Below are 16,138 nucleotides of genomic sequence, written 5' to 3'. Positions count from 1 at the left end.
AAAATAATGTCTCTTCTGTTCTCTCCATCTTTCTAGGCATCGGAAAACTTCATCTACTCCTGTGCTGGATGCTGTGTTGCAACCTATGTACTTGGCATCTGTGATCGCCATAATGACAACATCATGCTGCGCTCCACTGGTCATATGTTTCACATCGACTTTGGCAAGTTCCTGGGCCATGCACAGATGTTCGGCAGCTTCAAAAGGTGATAATGAAATCACATGTATACATGTGTGCAATTACTTGTCACATAAAATATGCTTGGTTTGCTGTGAGGGTTTTCTGTAAGCATGTAGCGTACAGATGTGACAGTGTGTGTAACCAGCTCAAACAAAATAAGGTTGGGTATGAAAGGTTGTGGGTTTGGTACGCCTCGTAAACTGAAAATTACTGCTGAAGTCGTTTAAGTCTATTTACGTACAGTCCTGTAATGAAAATTCTATAGCGTAAGCTCAACCCGAAACATTTTGGCAGTGCACTTGTTGTGGAAATATTGCCATCACGCTTAACATGTTAAATAACAAAAGCAATAATTTGCTGGGTTTTTGGTAAATGGAGCATTATATACAATATGTAGAATAGCAGCTTGTCCATATTCTCAAAGGGGAAGCACAAATGTAGCAGTTTTTATTGTTTACGGAAACAGAACGATTCCTTTTCATTTGACAGTATGCATGGTTTTGTAAGCTTAACCCGATGATCAGTTTTCCATACAGTATACCATGTCCAGAGAATCCCAACTTTCCAAAGACAAAAAGCACTTTCTTCTTCCAGTCACTCCATTCCTCTGGAGGGCCTCAAAATCCCTGTTTTTGACCTCTAGTCATGTTGCACACGTTCCAGCAAAAAGATGACTGGTCAATCTCAACTGAAAACTAAAGTAACATAAAAGTGATTGCTAAAAGATAACTTATAAGTAAATAAACCTAAGAGCTTATGACTGATTTTACTTTCACACGTCAGTTTGCTTGGTTACCATCAATTAATAAAACTTTCTTTGTTGTGGCAACAACAATAATAATCCAGTGAAATGCAGTTAGTATATAACCAGAAGTGCAAAAGAATAGTTTATTTACCAGGCAGATATAACAAAATTTTGCAGCCTAAGTGATGCTAGTTCTTACTTTATGTGTTATTGACAGTGGAGAACAATATACATGCAGATTATTTTTTAGGTATAATGTATGAAATGCTGTATGACATACATAGACATGAAATGGACAGAGTTGGAAAGAGGAGCGCATATATGAGGGTTGTATGTACAGTGAATTGTATGCAAGCTATGAATATTAGTTATCTGAACAACATGAGAGGTTTAGCCTGTGCAAAATGAGCAGTGCTAGTAAAACATTCCAAAGTCTGTCCACTAATGAGTACAGTAATGCACTGTGCTGTGGTGTGAAGTTCGGCAGGGTCACAGCCTTCCTGAACCTGCTAGTGTGGGTGTGGAGCTTCCTGTAACACCTGCTGGATGAGAGCAAAGTTAAAAAGTCCAGGTTCAGGTTGAGATGCATGCTTGATAATGCTTTTCTCCCTGTCTAGCATTTGTGCTAAATACTCTCAGTGCTGGGTTGTTGGCTGCCAGAGATCCACTGGGCAGTTTTCATCCCTCACTAATGCTTCGTGGTCTGATTCAGAGCAATTGCTGTATCACACTTTGTCAGTTTTATTAAATATGTATGATGCGTTAACTCCCACTACATGGTTCGGTCGGCCTTCCTGCAGTCAGAGCCTGCGACCTCTTTGCTCCCACTGTACAGGTCAGCCACCATGTGGAGTTCACACTGAGCATAAATATTAAGCCCCCACTTGCTTTGTCCACTGACAGTTCAATCAAGGTTATTCACACAAAATGACTGTGTCCCCAGTGTCGACAGAAAGAGAAAAAGCAGTGTTACTTTGTGCGATTTTTTTTTTTTTTTTTTTTTTTTTTTAAGCTGTAACTGCACTCCTGACTGATGGTTAATTTAACTCCAAATAGGTTTTGCCATTTTGTTGCAATGTTGTTTTTCATTTTATGCTTGACAGTAAAAGACTTTGTTATTTCCTTGTTTTTCTTGACAGAGTAGTCAGCCACAGTAAGAATTCTGGCCAAATAGGCAGTTTCATTTTTTTGATGAATATAACATTTTTTGTTTTTTTACTTCTGGTAAGGGTATCAAACCATGACTCCAAAACCAAGCTCCAGACCAACCCCTGGATTCTGTGTACCATTATACCCCCAGTGTATCAGAATTTTTATTATTACCAGGTAGTCATAGAGTGTGGATAGAAGGTATTGTATGAGCTGATTTCAGCTGGGAATGTTATTCTGCTACAGAATTGTAAATGAATACACCCACTTTTTTAAAGCATTGACCTATTGACTGCCCATTACAGTGATAAGAACAAAGGTATTAGAGCTGTTCCATGTCCTGGTTGTAATGTGTGCTTAAGTGTCCATCACCAAAATATTGAATATGATGCTTTGTTTGATTTTATGTATATCACTTTACTGTTGTATCTATTATTTTATTTCAAATTGAATATACTGACACACAAAGCCTGTAGAACAATAAGAAACTGTCTAAATAATTATGGTCTGACACTCACATTACCAACGATTCCTTTGTGGGTCACTGAGTTTCAGGTGTGGGAGCTGCTGAATTGCTACACAGCAAAATTAATGTATGTTTTCAGGCATGACCTGGTTTTTAGCTGAGACACACACACTGCCCAGGTTGCCTGAGTTACAGCTATACTTGTCTATTTTTGGCCCTGGGGCATCTTCTCTCTGAAGTATTTACAGACTTTGTACTTAATTGCTGAATATTCACTTTTTTTATTTTTTTTGGTTGTTTTCCCAGTTTGTCAGAGATCTAAACCAACGACCTTCGATCTACGAGCCTCTTTCTCTAACTTCTTGGCTCACCCAAACCAGAGGCTGAACTTAAATCTTACTGCCTCCCCTCCTTGTTTCCCATCAGAGACCGGGCTCCCTTCGTTCTGACCTCTGACATGGCGTACGTCATCAACGGAGGCGAGCGTCCCACCAGTCGCTTCCAGCTGTTTGTAGACCTCTGCTGCCAGGCCTACAACCTCATCCGCAAGCACTCCGGGCTTTTCCTCAACCTGCTGTCGCTGGTGAGACAGAACGCACACCATACATATGAGGATATAGCAAGAATATCTGAGCAGGGGGAATACAGCACAGTTTGACATAGCTGCTTGCATTAGGGATGAACAGATGCCATGTTTTTTGCGATACCTTGGTTGAAGTAGTCGTGAAGTATTCGTGCTATATTTTTGCTCTCTTGTCTTTATGCTGCTGCTGACTTATCTTAACCACTGTGTTTTGTTCTCTCATTTTTTTTTTTTGCTTTCTTGCCAGTTTTGGAAAGAAAGTGTCCACGTAGTTTACTTTTGCACCTGCAAGAGCAAGAATAACAAGATATGCACACAAAAAATGCACTTGTGCCTTTATAATAAAACAGTGCTTCACTGTTGTCCTATAAATGTCTTTTTTGTAGAATGTGTTGCATACAGTAGGCAGCTCCTTGTCATTGCTGCATTTTCACAGTATTTATTTAAGAGACGAGTGTATGTGTTTAGTGTAGAATTAACTTTTGGATCATTTTGGAGAATTTAGTTTGTAGTTTGAAGTGCTTTCCATTATACAACTCACTGATATAAATTGGTAGAAAAAAAAATAGAGCCTCATGTTTGTGTAAAACAATCCAAACACACCAGAAACGTAGCCATGCAGTTATATCAGAAGTTCTCTAAAGCAGTTTTATGAAAGTGGGTTTGTGAAACATGAGTGCATTATGTAAAACTGCAATAAAATAAAGTTGAAATGAAGGCAGTGGACAAAAATGATGGTCACATAGTATTTGGTGTCTGAATTTTTTCCAAAATGACAGATTCATCAAGCAAAGTGGCTGATAGCACAAAAAGATGGATTTTTATAATTTTTAAAAATTGTTTAATACTGTTCATTTACTTAGTTTCCATCGTATAAAACTGACAGGACAATAAATTTACCATTACAGAGCTGTCAGAGAGCAGAGTGACAAATGCTGTTGAATTTCTGTACTCAGGGAAGAACATTAATGCCTAGATGGCTGCTGCTAGCTAGTAGTTTCTTAAATTAAAAAACACCCAAAAAGGTAACATGAATATTTCCTCCTTTTACATAGCAGCATCAATAAATAATATTAAGAAACATAAATGATTTTGCTCTCAGATGTGCAGCCCTCATTAACCTCACACATTACAGCAATGCTAACTTTACATAAAGTACACTACACCAACGTAAAGTAGTTATTATCAAGGTTTTCAACATACACACTGACAACAAAGTAAACATAACACTGTATAATAATAGCTTCAATGCAACGTTGAAAATTTAAATCATCTCTGAATTCTGCTTAGAGAATTGCTGCATAATGGATCAGTTAGGGGGGTTTAAACAGAATCCACAGCACTCATGTGAATAACTTTGGCAGTTAGCAGAAACACTGACTATCTACATTCACACTCCTCTCAGTCTCTGACTAGGAGATTGAATCTTAATTTGATCTTCTTTATTATGAATGTGTGCTATTTTAAGATTAATGCTTCTCTTACATGTACTGCACATGCAGATTTTATGTAATAATGGTACTGTACAAAACAATGGTAAATAACAAAGTAAATCTGAAAGTACTTTGAAAGTAAATCACACAAAAAAGCTATTCAAACTTATGTCTTCATCTCTCTTCAAATGCTGTGTTTCTGTCTGCCATAGATGACATCATCAGGACTCCCAGAGCTGACTGGCTCTCAGGATCTAAAGTATGTGTTTGATGCCCTTCAGCCCCACAACACAGATGCTGAGGCCACCATCTTCTTCACCAGGTACATGTATCAACTTCTATTCTCCCAGCACTGGTTCAGACTGATCACTCCTCAGTCATGTTTCAGTGAAAATGTGTCATGTCGTATGTTTAATGTAATTCCACAGACTTTTTTAAATCCTCAAAACCTTTCTTTTTACAAGTATTCCCATGTGACCAGCTGGTGTTTAGGCTACACTTTGTTTTTAATAGAGTAAAGTTCAATTCTTTTTTTTTTCTTTTGTCTCTTTTTTTTGTTACAAACTCCAAATCCACCAGGTGGCAATATAGGTTCAGGAATAGCTACTACCTCACATAACGACAACAAAAGAATCCGTTAACTGTACCAGGCCTGCTGGGTTTTTTTAAGATCAGTCAGACTGGAGTGAAACTAGCAAGTTGTAGGAAAATGTTCTTTATGAAATTTTTGTTGCAAGTTAAAACAGCATATTGACATTTGTGCTTTGCATTGTTAAAGAGTTGCCTTGTTTTGCTCTTATTTCCCTCATATATTGTCATTTCGCCCTCCATCTTTCTCCTCCTGTCTCAGGCTCATAGAGTCCAGTCTGGGGAGTGTGGCCACCAAGTTCAACTTCTTCATCCACAACCTTGCCCAGCTACGATTCTCCGGTCTTCCGGCCAGTGATGAGCCAATCCTGTCTTTCTCCCCGAAGACATACACTCTGAAACAGGAGGGACGCATCATCCACGCCTCCATCTTCTCCTTCCAGAAGAGATACAACCCTGACAAGCACTATGTGAGTCCCACCAATTTTTCATTTTCATTTCATTCATTTTTGTCTTCCACCTTCCCATTTGATCTCATATGTGGATTTTACTGACTGTGGTAAAACCAGACTTCATGTTTGTGGTCCTGTGCTCTCTGTGCAGACGTACGTGGTGAGGATCCTGAGGGAAGGCCAGAATGAGCCTCAGTTTGTCTTCCGCACTTTTGATGAGTTTCAGGAGCTCCACAATAAACTGACCATCCTCTTCCCTCTCTGGAAGCTGCCAAGGTAGGCCATCGTCTCTACTAAGAACAACTATATCATTTTTCATGTAACAATGTGTTCCTCTGAAAGCAAAACTCTAATATAGTGCCTTTCTCGACAGTTGGCTAGCCAGATACTTAACTAATACACCCAAACTACCATTATGCTGTCACCCCAATAATTAATTTATGCTTTTATATCAGCCTTTTGTGCAGATGCTAGAAGCAGATTAATTAAATATACCTTGCTTCTCTGTTCATCTCCAGTTTCCCAAACAAAATGGTTCTCGGTCGCACCCACATTAAAGAAGTAGCAGCCAAGAGGAAGCTGGAACTCAACAACTACGTCCACAACCTGATGAGGAGCTCCACAGAGGTCACCCAGGTACACATAATCACACACATTCATTATCAGTCTACTGCACTGTTAGCCACCAGGACCAGTTGATTAAGTAATCTCTGCTGTCTTCTTCTAGTGTGACCTGATCTACACCTTCTTTCATCCAATTGCACGGGATGACAAGACAGAAGGTTTAGATGCAACGCCCAAAGCAGCTGGTAAGTACCTGCACTGTTGCTGTTCTTTATTAATATTTATATTAGTCGTTCTTTGCAACTCAAAAATAACAAGTGTTAAATCAAACTTCTTCCACACTCGGTCAAGATAAAATAAAGACGCTTTTTAAAATACATCATGTGGCCTCTGTTGCTCGGTCACGTCGATTCTCCCTTTACAACATCAGGAAGATCACAACCTTCCTGACTGAACATACAGCATAACTCCTGGTCCAGGCTCTCATAACATCACGCATCGACTACTGCAACTCCTTACTGGCAGGCCTCCCTGCATGTATGGTCAAACCTCTGCAGGTGATCCAGGAGGCAACAGCAAGTCTGGTTTTCAACCAGCCACAAACAGCACGTCACCCTGCTGTTGAGATCGCTTCACTGGCTTCCAGTTGCTGCTCGCATAAAATTCAAAACTCTGACACTTGCATAAAAAACTACAATGAAAACAGCTCCTTGCTATCTGAACTCTGTCATTCAGGTCTACACTCTTTCCACTCACTACACTCGGCCAACAAAAGGTGCCTGATGCAACCACAACAACAGGGCCGGTCCATAGTTAGACTCTTCTCCTCTGTAGTTCCCTGGTTTTGGAACGAGTTACCAAACTCTGTTCGATCTGCAGAGTCCCTCTCAGTTTTTAAGAAAAGACTAAAAACCCAGCTCTTCACTGAACCTCTGAAGTTGACAGACTGCAAAAATAAAAAATCCTATTACATCTGCACTGCCCATAGACACCACAGTGCTATTATCACACTTGAACTTGTTTTATGGCTCTCATCCAGGTTTTTTTTTCCCGACTAGATCCTTGCTTGTGTTGTCTCTACTCTCAGATGTACGTCGCTTTGGATAAAAGTGTTTGCTAAATGAAATTGTAGAATTGTGAAATTGTACATCTTGTACATAAACCCAGTAAGAATATGTGGTTTTAAAAGAATATAAGTCAATATCTCACAAAGACACAACCATCCCAGTGTCACCATGACCGTCAGTTGTCCTGTAATGAAACAAAAAAAAAGGGTATTTGACTTTTACTGCCACTAAAACTTTTATCAGACGATTTGAAGTCAGAACATTTTTAGACATTCCTTCTTGTTTGTTCTGACGATTATGTCTTACCAGCATTCTATTTGATATTTTGTTCCATACCATACACGTATAATTACTCTGCCAAGGAACGCAGCAGTTATGTGACGATGTTTGTCCATCTGTTAGTCTGGATTGGATTGGATGAAATTTTCATGGAAAGTCAGAAATGACACAAGGACCACTTGATTAGATTTTGGCAGTGATGCAGCTTATAGTCTGGATCCACAGATTTGTTAAAGATTTCTATATCATTGCGAGATAGCGGCACAACATCACTGTAACCATGACAACAAGTAAACGCTACGTCAGCTGCCTGCTGACGATCACATGATTGCGATCCTACTACAAATCCACTGCTGCGGACTTAACGGGACTTATCCGTCAGAAATCATACAACAACTGAGCAGCCTTGACATAGTACTGCGCTCTCTGAGTGCTTTTCTTGTTGAATGAGGCACTGCTGTATGCTAAATGGATAAAGCACCACAAGATCATCTGCCTACATAATATGTTTCACAAGAATATTACCAATCATGCTCCCAATATTACATTTTTTCAAATTATTGACGATTATAAGATTGTAGAAGATCATACTTCTAATGCCAAATGTGGCTGAGACACTGTTGCCCCATTTTAGTTGTACTGATTGGTGTGCACACCAGTAAGCCAGAGTTCTAAAAATATATTCTGGCAGCGCTCAGGGCGTGAGACTGTGCCTATAAAAATCAGAAACTCTACCTGATTTAAATTTGACTGCCATCCCCATCGGCGTAGTCTGCTTGTGCAGTAATACAACAATCTCAGCGCTTCTGTTACACTAGTAACACCCCCTGGAAGTCCTGTTATGTAAACACGTCAAGCACCATCTGGGATGAGTGCTGAATCTTGTCACTGTCAAAACTGTGATCCTTCAACTTGAATTTCATGGCTAGGAAGAGGAAGAAGTTACAGGGAGCCAAATCTAGCAAGTGGAGTGGGTGAGGAGCCATGATTGTGTTGCTGTGGCAAAAAACCTACGTGGAAGCCAGTCACACCTTGCCATTGCACCGCAGTTCAGGTTGTTTGTGTCAAATGTTACACACCTCAGGATGTTACAGTAGAACTCTTGACAGTCTGGGAGGTTGCATTCCTTGTGGAAAAATGTGTGTGTTCTTGTAATTCCAATTTTATGACAGTGATGTGTTACTGTTGCAGAGCCTCCACTGAGTCCCACCTCTGGCCGGGTGGAAGGAGAAGTGAAGCTCTCAATCTCCTACAGGAACAGCACTCTCTTCATCATGGTCATGCACATTAGAGACCTGGTAAGCACAGCACTGATTTCAAACACATTCCTATTTTATTCTTTCTCTTCTTGTTTCTCCACCTGTTGTCACACAATTAACCCTTTTCCTCCCTGTCAGGTTTCTGAAGATGGAACAGATCCCAACCCATATGTGAAAACCTACCTGCTTCCAGATCCACACAAGACTTCCAAACGCAAGACAAAGATCTCGAGGAAAACCAGGAACCCTACTTTCAATGAGATGGTTAGGAAAAACAATGAATGCCTACATTTATAGTTCATTACATAAATCTATGTATTTATTCTTTAAATGAATAACTGTACAGCCAACAATTAAAACAGACACACTTTGCTCACTTTTCTGGCTTCTCCTCCCACAGCTGGTGTACAGTGGCTACAGCAAAGAAACCCTTGGTCTGCGGGAGCTGCAACTGAGCGTGCTCAGTGCTGAGTCACTGCGTGAGAACTACTTTCTGGGCGGCATCACGCTCAGACTCAAAGACTTTGACCTCAGCAAGGAGACGGTCAAGTGGTACAAACTAACGGCCGTTCCCTACTTCTAACCCCCACCTGCCTCTCATGACTCTGACTCTGCCTCTTCAGACGACAGCAGCTGCGTTCAAATCATATGGGAAATGTGGCAGATGCGACCTTACTTGAAAATACTGGTCACCTCAGCTTTCAGTTCATAAAAACACTACTCCAGAACCTGGGAGTCTGGAGATGGACGTGAATTTGTTTTGGGGGGATCTGACACATCGTTATATTTGAGGTATAAGCAGCAATATTTTATTTTGAAATCTAACAAACCAAATTGACCATTTCTTTCACATCAGTCTTGTTGTAATTAGTTTTCTTAAGACATCATAGCAAAATGCAGCTGTGCTTGTTGCTGAAAAGCATGTATCACAAACTACATATATGTTGACTTGATTCTGCTGAATTTTATGAGTTTGCATGTAATTATCATGTTGCTCCAGAGGTTCTTCCCATATGGCATGAATGCGTTAAAAACTCTCTCAGACGCACCTTCGAAGGGCGACCAAACAGGCCATTTCACAAACCCTGAAAGGGGAGCATGGTCTCCATTCTTTACTGTTTTTTTTTCTCCCTTCATAACTAATCAAGATTGTTTTTGTGACAAACAATCTCCTTATTTCGTCTCTCTTTTTCCTAAGTATAACGAAGAGCTGTAATGTTTTGTACATTTTGATATTAGAGGACCAAAACGGCTTACTTTCAGAAGAGTATATATAGATTGACACATTTATTTTTTAAGGACTAGAAAAGGGGCTCATTTTTACATTTTCCTTGTTATTTTCTATATAGACAAATAGAAGGCATCAGGGTTTCCTGCTTTACAGCAGACACTTCTGGATAGAATAATTCAACAAACCAGATTCCAGGAAATCATCAGTGACCTTATGATTCCCCAAAAATGTGCCAAACGTAATGAAAAGGACGGTAAATCAAACCACTCTCCCAAGTAGGGAGCTGATCAGGGTGCCTTTGTTTGTGCTCACAATCTCTTTTTAATGCTCAACTTGGCCTTATTACTATATATATTTTATTAACAATGTGATATGTTCTTATTAAAGAAAAATCTATATTCTATAAAGCTATATCAGCAGTTCTACCAGAGCAGATCTATTGCCAGACTGGAACCAGAGAGGTTGTTTGTAACAGTGGAATGCCACTAAATGCACACTACTCTGTCTTTCGCTCGTGGTGTTACTTGACTATTTTCACACAGCACACCTTAAAGGGGAATTTGTATCATAAGCTTCGGAACACATTCTGGCTCTGCTCTGGATGGAGATTATGGTTGCCCAGTAACGCTGATCAGAAATCAGTTAAGTGCTTCCTTCAGGTGGTTCAAAACCACTATTCAAGAACCGCGTTGCTCCTGGAGTCTGGACGTGAGGCTGTTTCAGCTCAGGCAGCAATACCACACTCACTCGCAGTGCCTAGAGGTGGTGCAATGACGCCATGATGAGTGACTGGGTTCAATGTTAGCAATAACTGCCAGTGAAATCCAGAACCAGTCTGATCCTATGAGGGCCAGAAGGTCCTGAATGTTCTGAAATGATGCAGATCAGCACTGAAAAGGCAACTTCAACCGAAAACATCTTCACAAAAAGGGAACAAGATCCTGAGCAAGAGATTAGCTGCTTTTCTCTCCACTTGCTAACTATAAATCTAAAGTTGTTGTTAATGTTTAATAAAGAAATTAAGATGGATTTATCTGAAAAGGTTTTTAAAGATCTACAAGACAGTCATGATGTCACACTATGAATATTAGTGGCTTGATCCACTCTTTTAGTAACTGTACAAAGCAAGCAAGCAGAGTTTGTATTAACACGGCCAGTTATTTATTCTTAATTGGTGACCTCTAGCCCGAATGGATCAGTGTGTACTGTAATCCCTCTTTCCTAAAGCAAATTAAATGTTTTTGGAACAATTGTTTGTCCTTTTGTGGTTATGTATGAAATTTGTTGGACGAAGGTGAATTTAATGAGTTTCAGACACTGTTGGTTATCTTAGATTGTGTTATTATATATACTGAACAAAAATATAAACACGGCATGTAATAATTGACTAACTTCTATGCATTCTTTTTAGTGTAGGGGACAAAGTATTTTTTGAACACAGAATAAAGTGGTTAAGTTGGCAGACATTTTGGGGATTATGTTGCTGGACACATTCATCCAGAAATGTCTGAAAGAGTTTCTTAGACAATGAATAGTGGAGATGTAGACATTCAAGTGCCAGTTACGGCCAAACAGCTCTCTCCTGTCTTTCTCTCATTGTGTGCCATCCTGTTATTTGAATAAAGTTGCATTTAAGGGCCTGTTAGGATGACCGTTTTGCGGTTGGATAAAACAGGAAGCTTGAGACGAGATGAGATGCAGACCAACCTGGCGTTTATTCACCAACATTCACATTAAAAGAACACAAACAGCAAAGGTGGTTAACTAATGTCTTGTGGCACTCCTTCCCCCTCTCCTCGCTCTCACTCAACTGGCAGTCTTTTATAGGCATCCCCCTAATCAGCCCCTCAGGCCTACCAACATAAGGGTTAACAGAAAATAAACACAAGGATTTCCAAACAATACAATATGTCTTTAATTTTAACTATAATAACACACATTAAAACTGGATATCCAGTTCCTAAAAATGACTACCAACATCCTCATCAAGCAATAAATTTATTTTATCACCTGAAGAGATTTCTTCTCACCCTCTCCTCAAAAGACAAAAGAGAGGTGAGTCATGTCAAACTTTTCAATTTATGCATTCTTTAAACAATGCAGCATACCCACTTCAACAGGCACTCAGTTATAAATTGCGTCCAATCACTTAATCATTGTACTAAAACTATTATTTTCTGTCTTGTAGGCCTCACCGTGGTCTTCACCCAATGCTGCGAGGAGAAGCCACCAAACAGCACATGGCTGCACATGCCAGCCTCAAAACCACACTCATTAAGTCCATAAGAAGCAGTCATTGTCTTGTGTCTTATATCTTGAATGTGAACTCCATGTTGGTAATGAAGCTGACCTTCATTTCAGGGCCCTTAGAGCTACAAGCCAATATCTGATCATTGTCCCCTAAAGCCACCTCACCTGATCAGGGTGTCGATTGAGTCGGTGGATGTGACTTTGTTTCTAGATGAACTGCTGAAAAACGTTTTGTGCACAATTGTCTAAACTGAATCCTTTGCTGACAACATTAGAATACAGATTTGAAGTAGCACACCATTTACATGTTGCGATTATGTTTTGGTTCAGGATGTTTTTGTCCCGAGAGGCCACACTGTGTGTAAAACGTGAGGCTTCTCTGCAGTTAAACCAGGAGCACAGCATGGCTACAGCTTGATGAAGAATACCTCCATTAATACAGGTGAAAGTTGTGCTGGCTCAGGCTTACTTCATTGTATTTTATTAAGATTTTTCATGTTCAGTTCAAAGACAGTGCAGTCACAAGCCAACTTCATGATTCCTTCATTGTTTTCTGTCTTGCATTTTATTATCAAAACCACAAACACAGAATTTATTCTCAGTTTAGGAATAAATCATAATAACGTAGTAATAATTTAGTAATAGCGTAATAAACACAGAAATTAGTTACAAGCAAAATGCAACCAAACCTAAATGGTGACAAAACAAACTAAAAAGTATTTAAAATTTAAAAAATAAAACAAAGAACATATAGAAAAACAAACAAAAAACATTTGTACATTTATAAATTAATTAAATATTAGCTGTTTTTTTTGTTTGTTTGTTTTGTCAGAACCAAATTAGCTTTCTTAAGAAATACGTCTTGAAAATCGTTTGTTACTCATGTAAAGCGTTCTCATGTGCCTTTTTGTGTCTTCCAGCATATATGGCTGAATTACTCCAACGTTACAAGATACATACAATTTTAATTCAATTTCATTTATATAACGCCAATTACAGGTCAAATTGTCTCAAGACACTTTATATTTTTTGTCATATTTAAAATATGACAACATAAGAAATTTAAACCTCTTGACTAATCCAATTTATTACTTGGTTTTAAGAGACTAATTGACAATTCAAACTTTCTCCACTAGAACTAATAAACATGAGGTCAAATAGAAGGAACAGTTTTAAATACTGCAGTCCCACGACGACAAGAATAAAGTTTCTCAACAAAAACTCAATCTGCTAAAGTCCTAATAAATGATAATAAAATGTGATACTAAAGGTTTGTGGTGCTAAAAATCTCAAAATAGAGATATCAAGTTGAACATCTGGATGGAGGTTGATAAAAATTGACCTTCTTTCATTTCTCTGGAGCGACTCCATGGATTTTATGGATGGTGGTTAAAGACCTGCTCTTCTCGTCGTCTTCCTTCTAGTCGCTGTAAAAAGTCACTCCATCCTGGCCGACTTCAACACCTCTTCATGACAACTTGTTCTGCCTCCAACCTCGTGCCTTTTTGGTCCGTGTACGGATCTGGTAATTGGATTTTCCGTTCTGAAACGGGTATTGAAAAACAAAAAACGAGTGGTTATTTGATTTTCGTTTTAAAATACAAAAATTAAAATTGAAATACAAGGCGTTTTTCCTTTTCATGATCAAAAAGGGATATACGATTTTTTTTTTAAATGCTTTGATTTTCGTTTTATATTTAGAATAACAAGAAAGTAAAATCAGTAAGAGAGAGAAACGAAAAAAGGTCAGTTTTTTCATTTTCTGAGACCGGAAGTGGTCATCAGCAAGTGTGGAGCCAAACAGAGTACGGTGCATAGACTGTATATACATGTTTTTCGTTAGTTTTCATGGTCAAAATGAGAGATCAGGTGGCCAATCTTAAAATAAATCAATACTGAATTTTTTATAGAGCGTGAAAGTTTTGCAAAGCCAGGGGGCGGGACTACTTGATTGACAGTCCGGTCTGGAATGATTGACAGGTCCAGTGGAGGAGGCAGCAGAGACTCTGCTCTCCTCGTTTGGATTAATTCTGATATAATAACTGTTGGTTTATTTATCGGTGCAGCAGCAGAACATTTTCCACAGACAGTTTTCCTGCCCGTTGGCTTGTTTTAACCAGTTTTCTGCCTTCGACTGATTCTACCAGCAGACACTGAAAGGACTCTAATAGTTCGGTAAGTAAATGTTTATTTTCGTATCGGTGCCGCTTTTAATGCACTTTATATGCAGCTTTAGTGTCAGATGTAATCTGTGCCATGCACTCCAGATGTTGGTGGAGTTTGTTTCAGTGTGTGTTGACCAGAGAAGAAAGTTAGCATAGTAAATATTAGCTTTAATGTTAGCGATGCTAACCGAGCTAGCTGCTCAGTCGTAGCATGATTAAAGCTAACGTAGCATCAAGCTAATGTGTTGAGTTTCATGTAAACAGCTGAAGTGTGTTGTGTTCTTGTAATGTGGTTCATTAAGTTCATAAAACTGTGGCTGGTTGACATTAATGTAACGTTCAGGAAACTTAAATGTGATTAAAACGGTAACGTTAATGTTCTAGTTGTCAGTAATCAGCTTTAATTTGACACTAAAGCAGACTGATATTTTTAAATGACATCAGTTTCATTAATTTGTTGAAAATTGTCTCATTTGTTGTTGTGATGTTGCTGCTGATTCATTAAAAGCAGATGATCCGTGTTGAAGATACGTTTAGTTCTAGTATCAGAAGTACAAGAAGGAAAATGGAAGTTTAGTTCTGCTATGTAAAAGATTTCAGGAATAAAATAACTGAATGAGTCTTTATGCCTCAAACTTTATTTTACAATAAAGAAATAATGAAATAATCACAGATAATAAAAATATAAATACAAGAGAAAACCCGAGAGAATAATTTCCTGAAAAGTCTGTGAAGGAAAAGCAGCGTTTTATCCTGAAAGATCAGAATCAGCTCCAACATCTGCATCTGACAGCATCAAGTCAACCAGAAAGAAAAGAAAAAAGAAAATGACTTCTTTCTGATCACATCTGTTCCGCTGCTCACAGGCTGCTGCTGCTCACATTCTTCACATTTATTGTCCACTTTTAAAAGTTCAGCAGACAAGTGCTCCGCTTTGGAGTGTGACGATGTCGTCGGTGATGTGGAGAGTGAAGTTTCCGTTTCACCCACAGTGTGCTTTAGGGCAGCCGGGTCGGACTTGATGTTTGAAATACTGACCGACAGCTCAGATTTAACTGTCTGTAGTTCTGTTTTGATGGGTGTTAAACTTTCACTCAAAGCCGCCAGGAGCTGGGTCTTTAAAATAACCACCGTCTCGTTACAGAGTGAAAGTAGCAGTTCCTGCTTAAGGTCAGAGATTGCAGCATCTGAGGGTCTCTTCAAAAGAAGACGTAGTTGATGAAGGCGTTCTGGAGCAGGACCAGAAAGACCACGACCAAAAAAACATCATAGTATAGCATGTCGCTCAAAAAAGGTCATAGTGCAGCATGTTGCCCAAAAAACGTCATTGTAGCATGTCGCTCAAAAAAGGTCATAGTGTAGCATGTCGCTCTAAAAACGTCATAGTATAGCCTTTGGTCCACAAAACGTTGTTTTGTCCCGGCTGTCTGAAGTAGGTGAGGAGCAACACCAAAACAGTCCAAACACTGGTTTCCAGAGGGTGAGACGAGTATTTATTTGAAAGAGGAAGTTTACAACAACACAACATGTGAGGGGGTTAAAAGCAAATGGGTGTTAGTAAAATAAAAATAAATAAACAGAACTAAAAGTGAACTTCATGTTGACATTGATGGGCATTCCAACCAGGAACAAAGTAAAAGATAATCAATACGGAAAAAAAACCTCTTCCTGTTCACCTCTTCAAGCCCAAAAACACACCGCAGTAGCATCCTAAACAAAAACTACC

At 39.1% G+C, this 16,138-nt stretch overlaps 1 protein-coding gene across 1 annotated transcript in view; it reads left to right on the top strand.

Annotated features, from left to right (window-relative positions):
* Positions 1–11,247, top strand: part of pik3c2a (phosphatidylinositol-4-phosphate 3-kinase, catalytic subunit type 2 alpha) — a 51,143-nt gene extending 39,896 nt beyond the window's left edge. Inside the window, exons 24-33 of the mRNA XM_023288273.3 lie at positions 37–206; positions 2,968–3,124; positions 4,770–4,879; positions 5,408–5,615; positions 5,749–5,873; positions 6,116–6,233; positions 6,325–6,406; positions 8,699–8,805; positions 8,905–9,030; positions 9,167–11,247. Coding sequence (XP_023144041.2) covers positions 37–206; positions 2,968–3,124; positions 4,770–4,879; positions 5,408–5,615; positions 5,749–5,873; positions 6,116–6,233; positions 6,325–6,406; positions 8,699–8,805; positions 8,905–9,030; positions 9,167–9,349 — 1,386 coding nt within the window. The 3' untranslated portion in view covers positions 9,350–11,247. The remainder of the gene's footprint in view (positions 1–36; positions 207–2,967; positions 3,125–4,769; positions 4,880–5,407; positions 5,616–5,748; positions 5,874–6,115; positions 6,234–6,324; positions 6,407–8,698; positions 8,806–8,904; positions 9,031–9,166) is intronic.
* Positions 11,248–16,138: the final 4,891 nt, after the last annotated feature.

This window comes from Amphiprion ocellaris, chromosome 3 (genome assembly GCF_022539595.1).
Source record: "Amphiprion ocellaris isolate individual 3 ecotype Okinawa chromosome 3, ASM2253959v1, whole genome shotgun sequence".
Lineage (NCBI taxonomy): Eukaryota > Metazoa > Chordata > Actinopteri > Pomacentridae > Amphiprion > Amphiprion ocellaris.
Note: the sequence above shows the minus strand (reverse complement) of the source record. Positions and strands in the feature narration are given on the sequence as shown.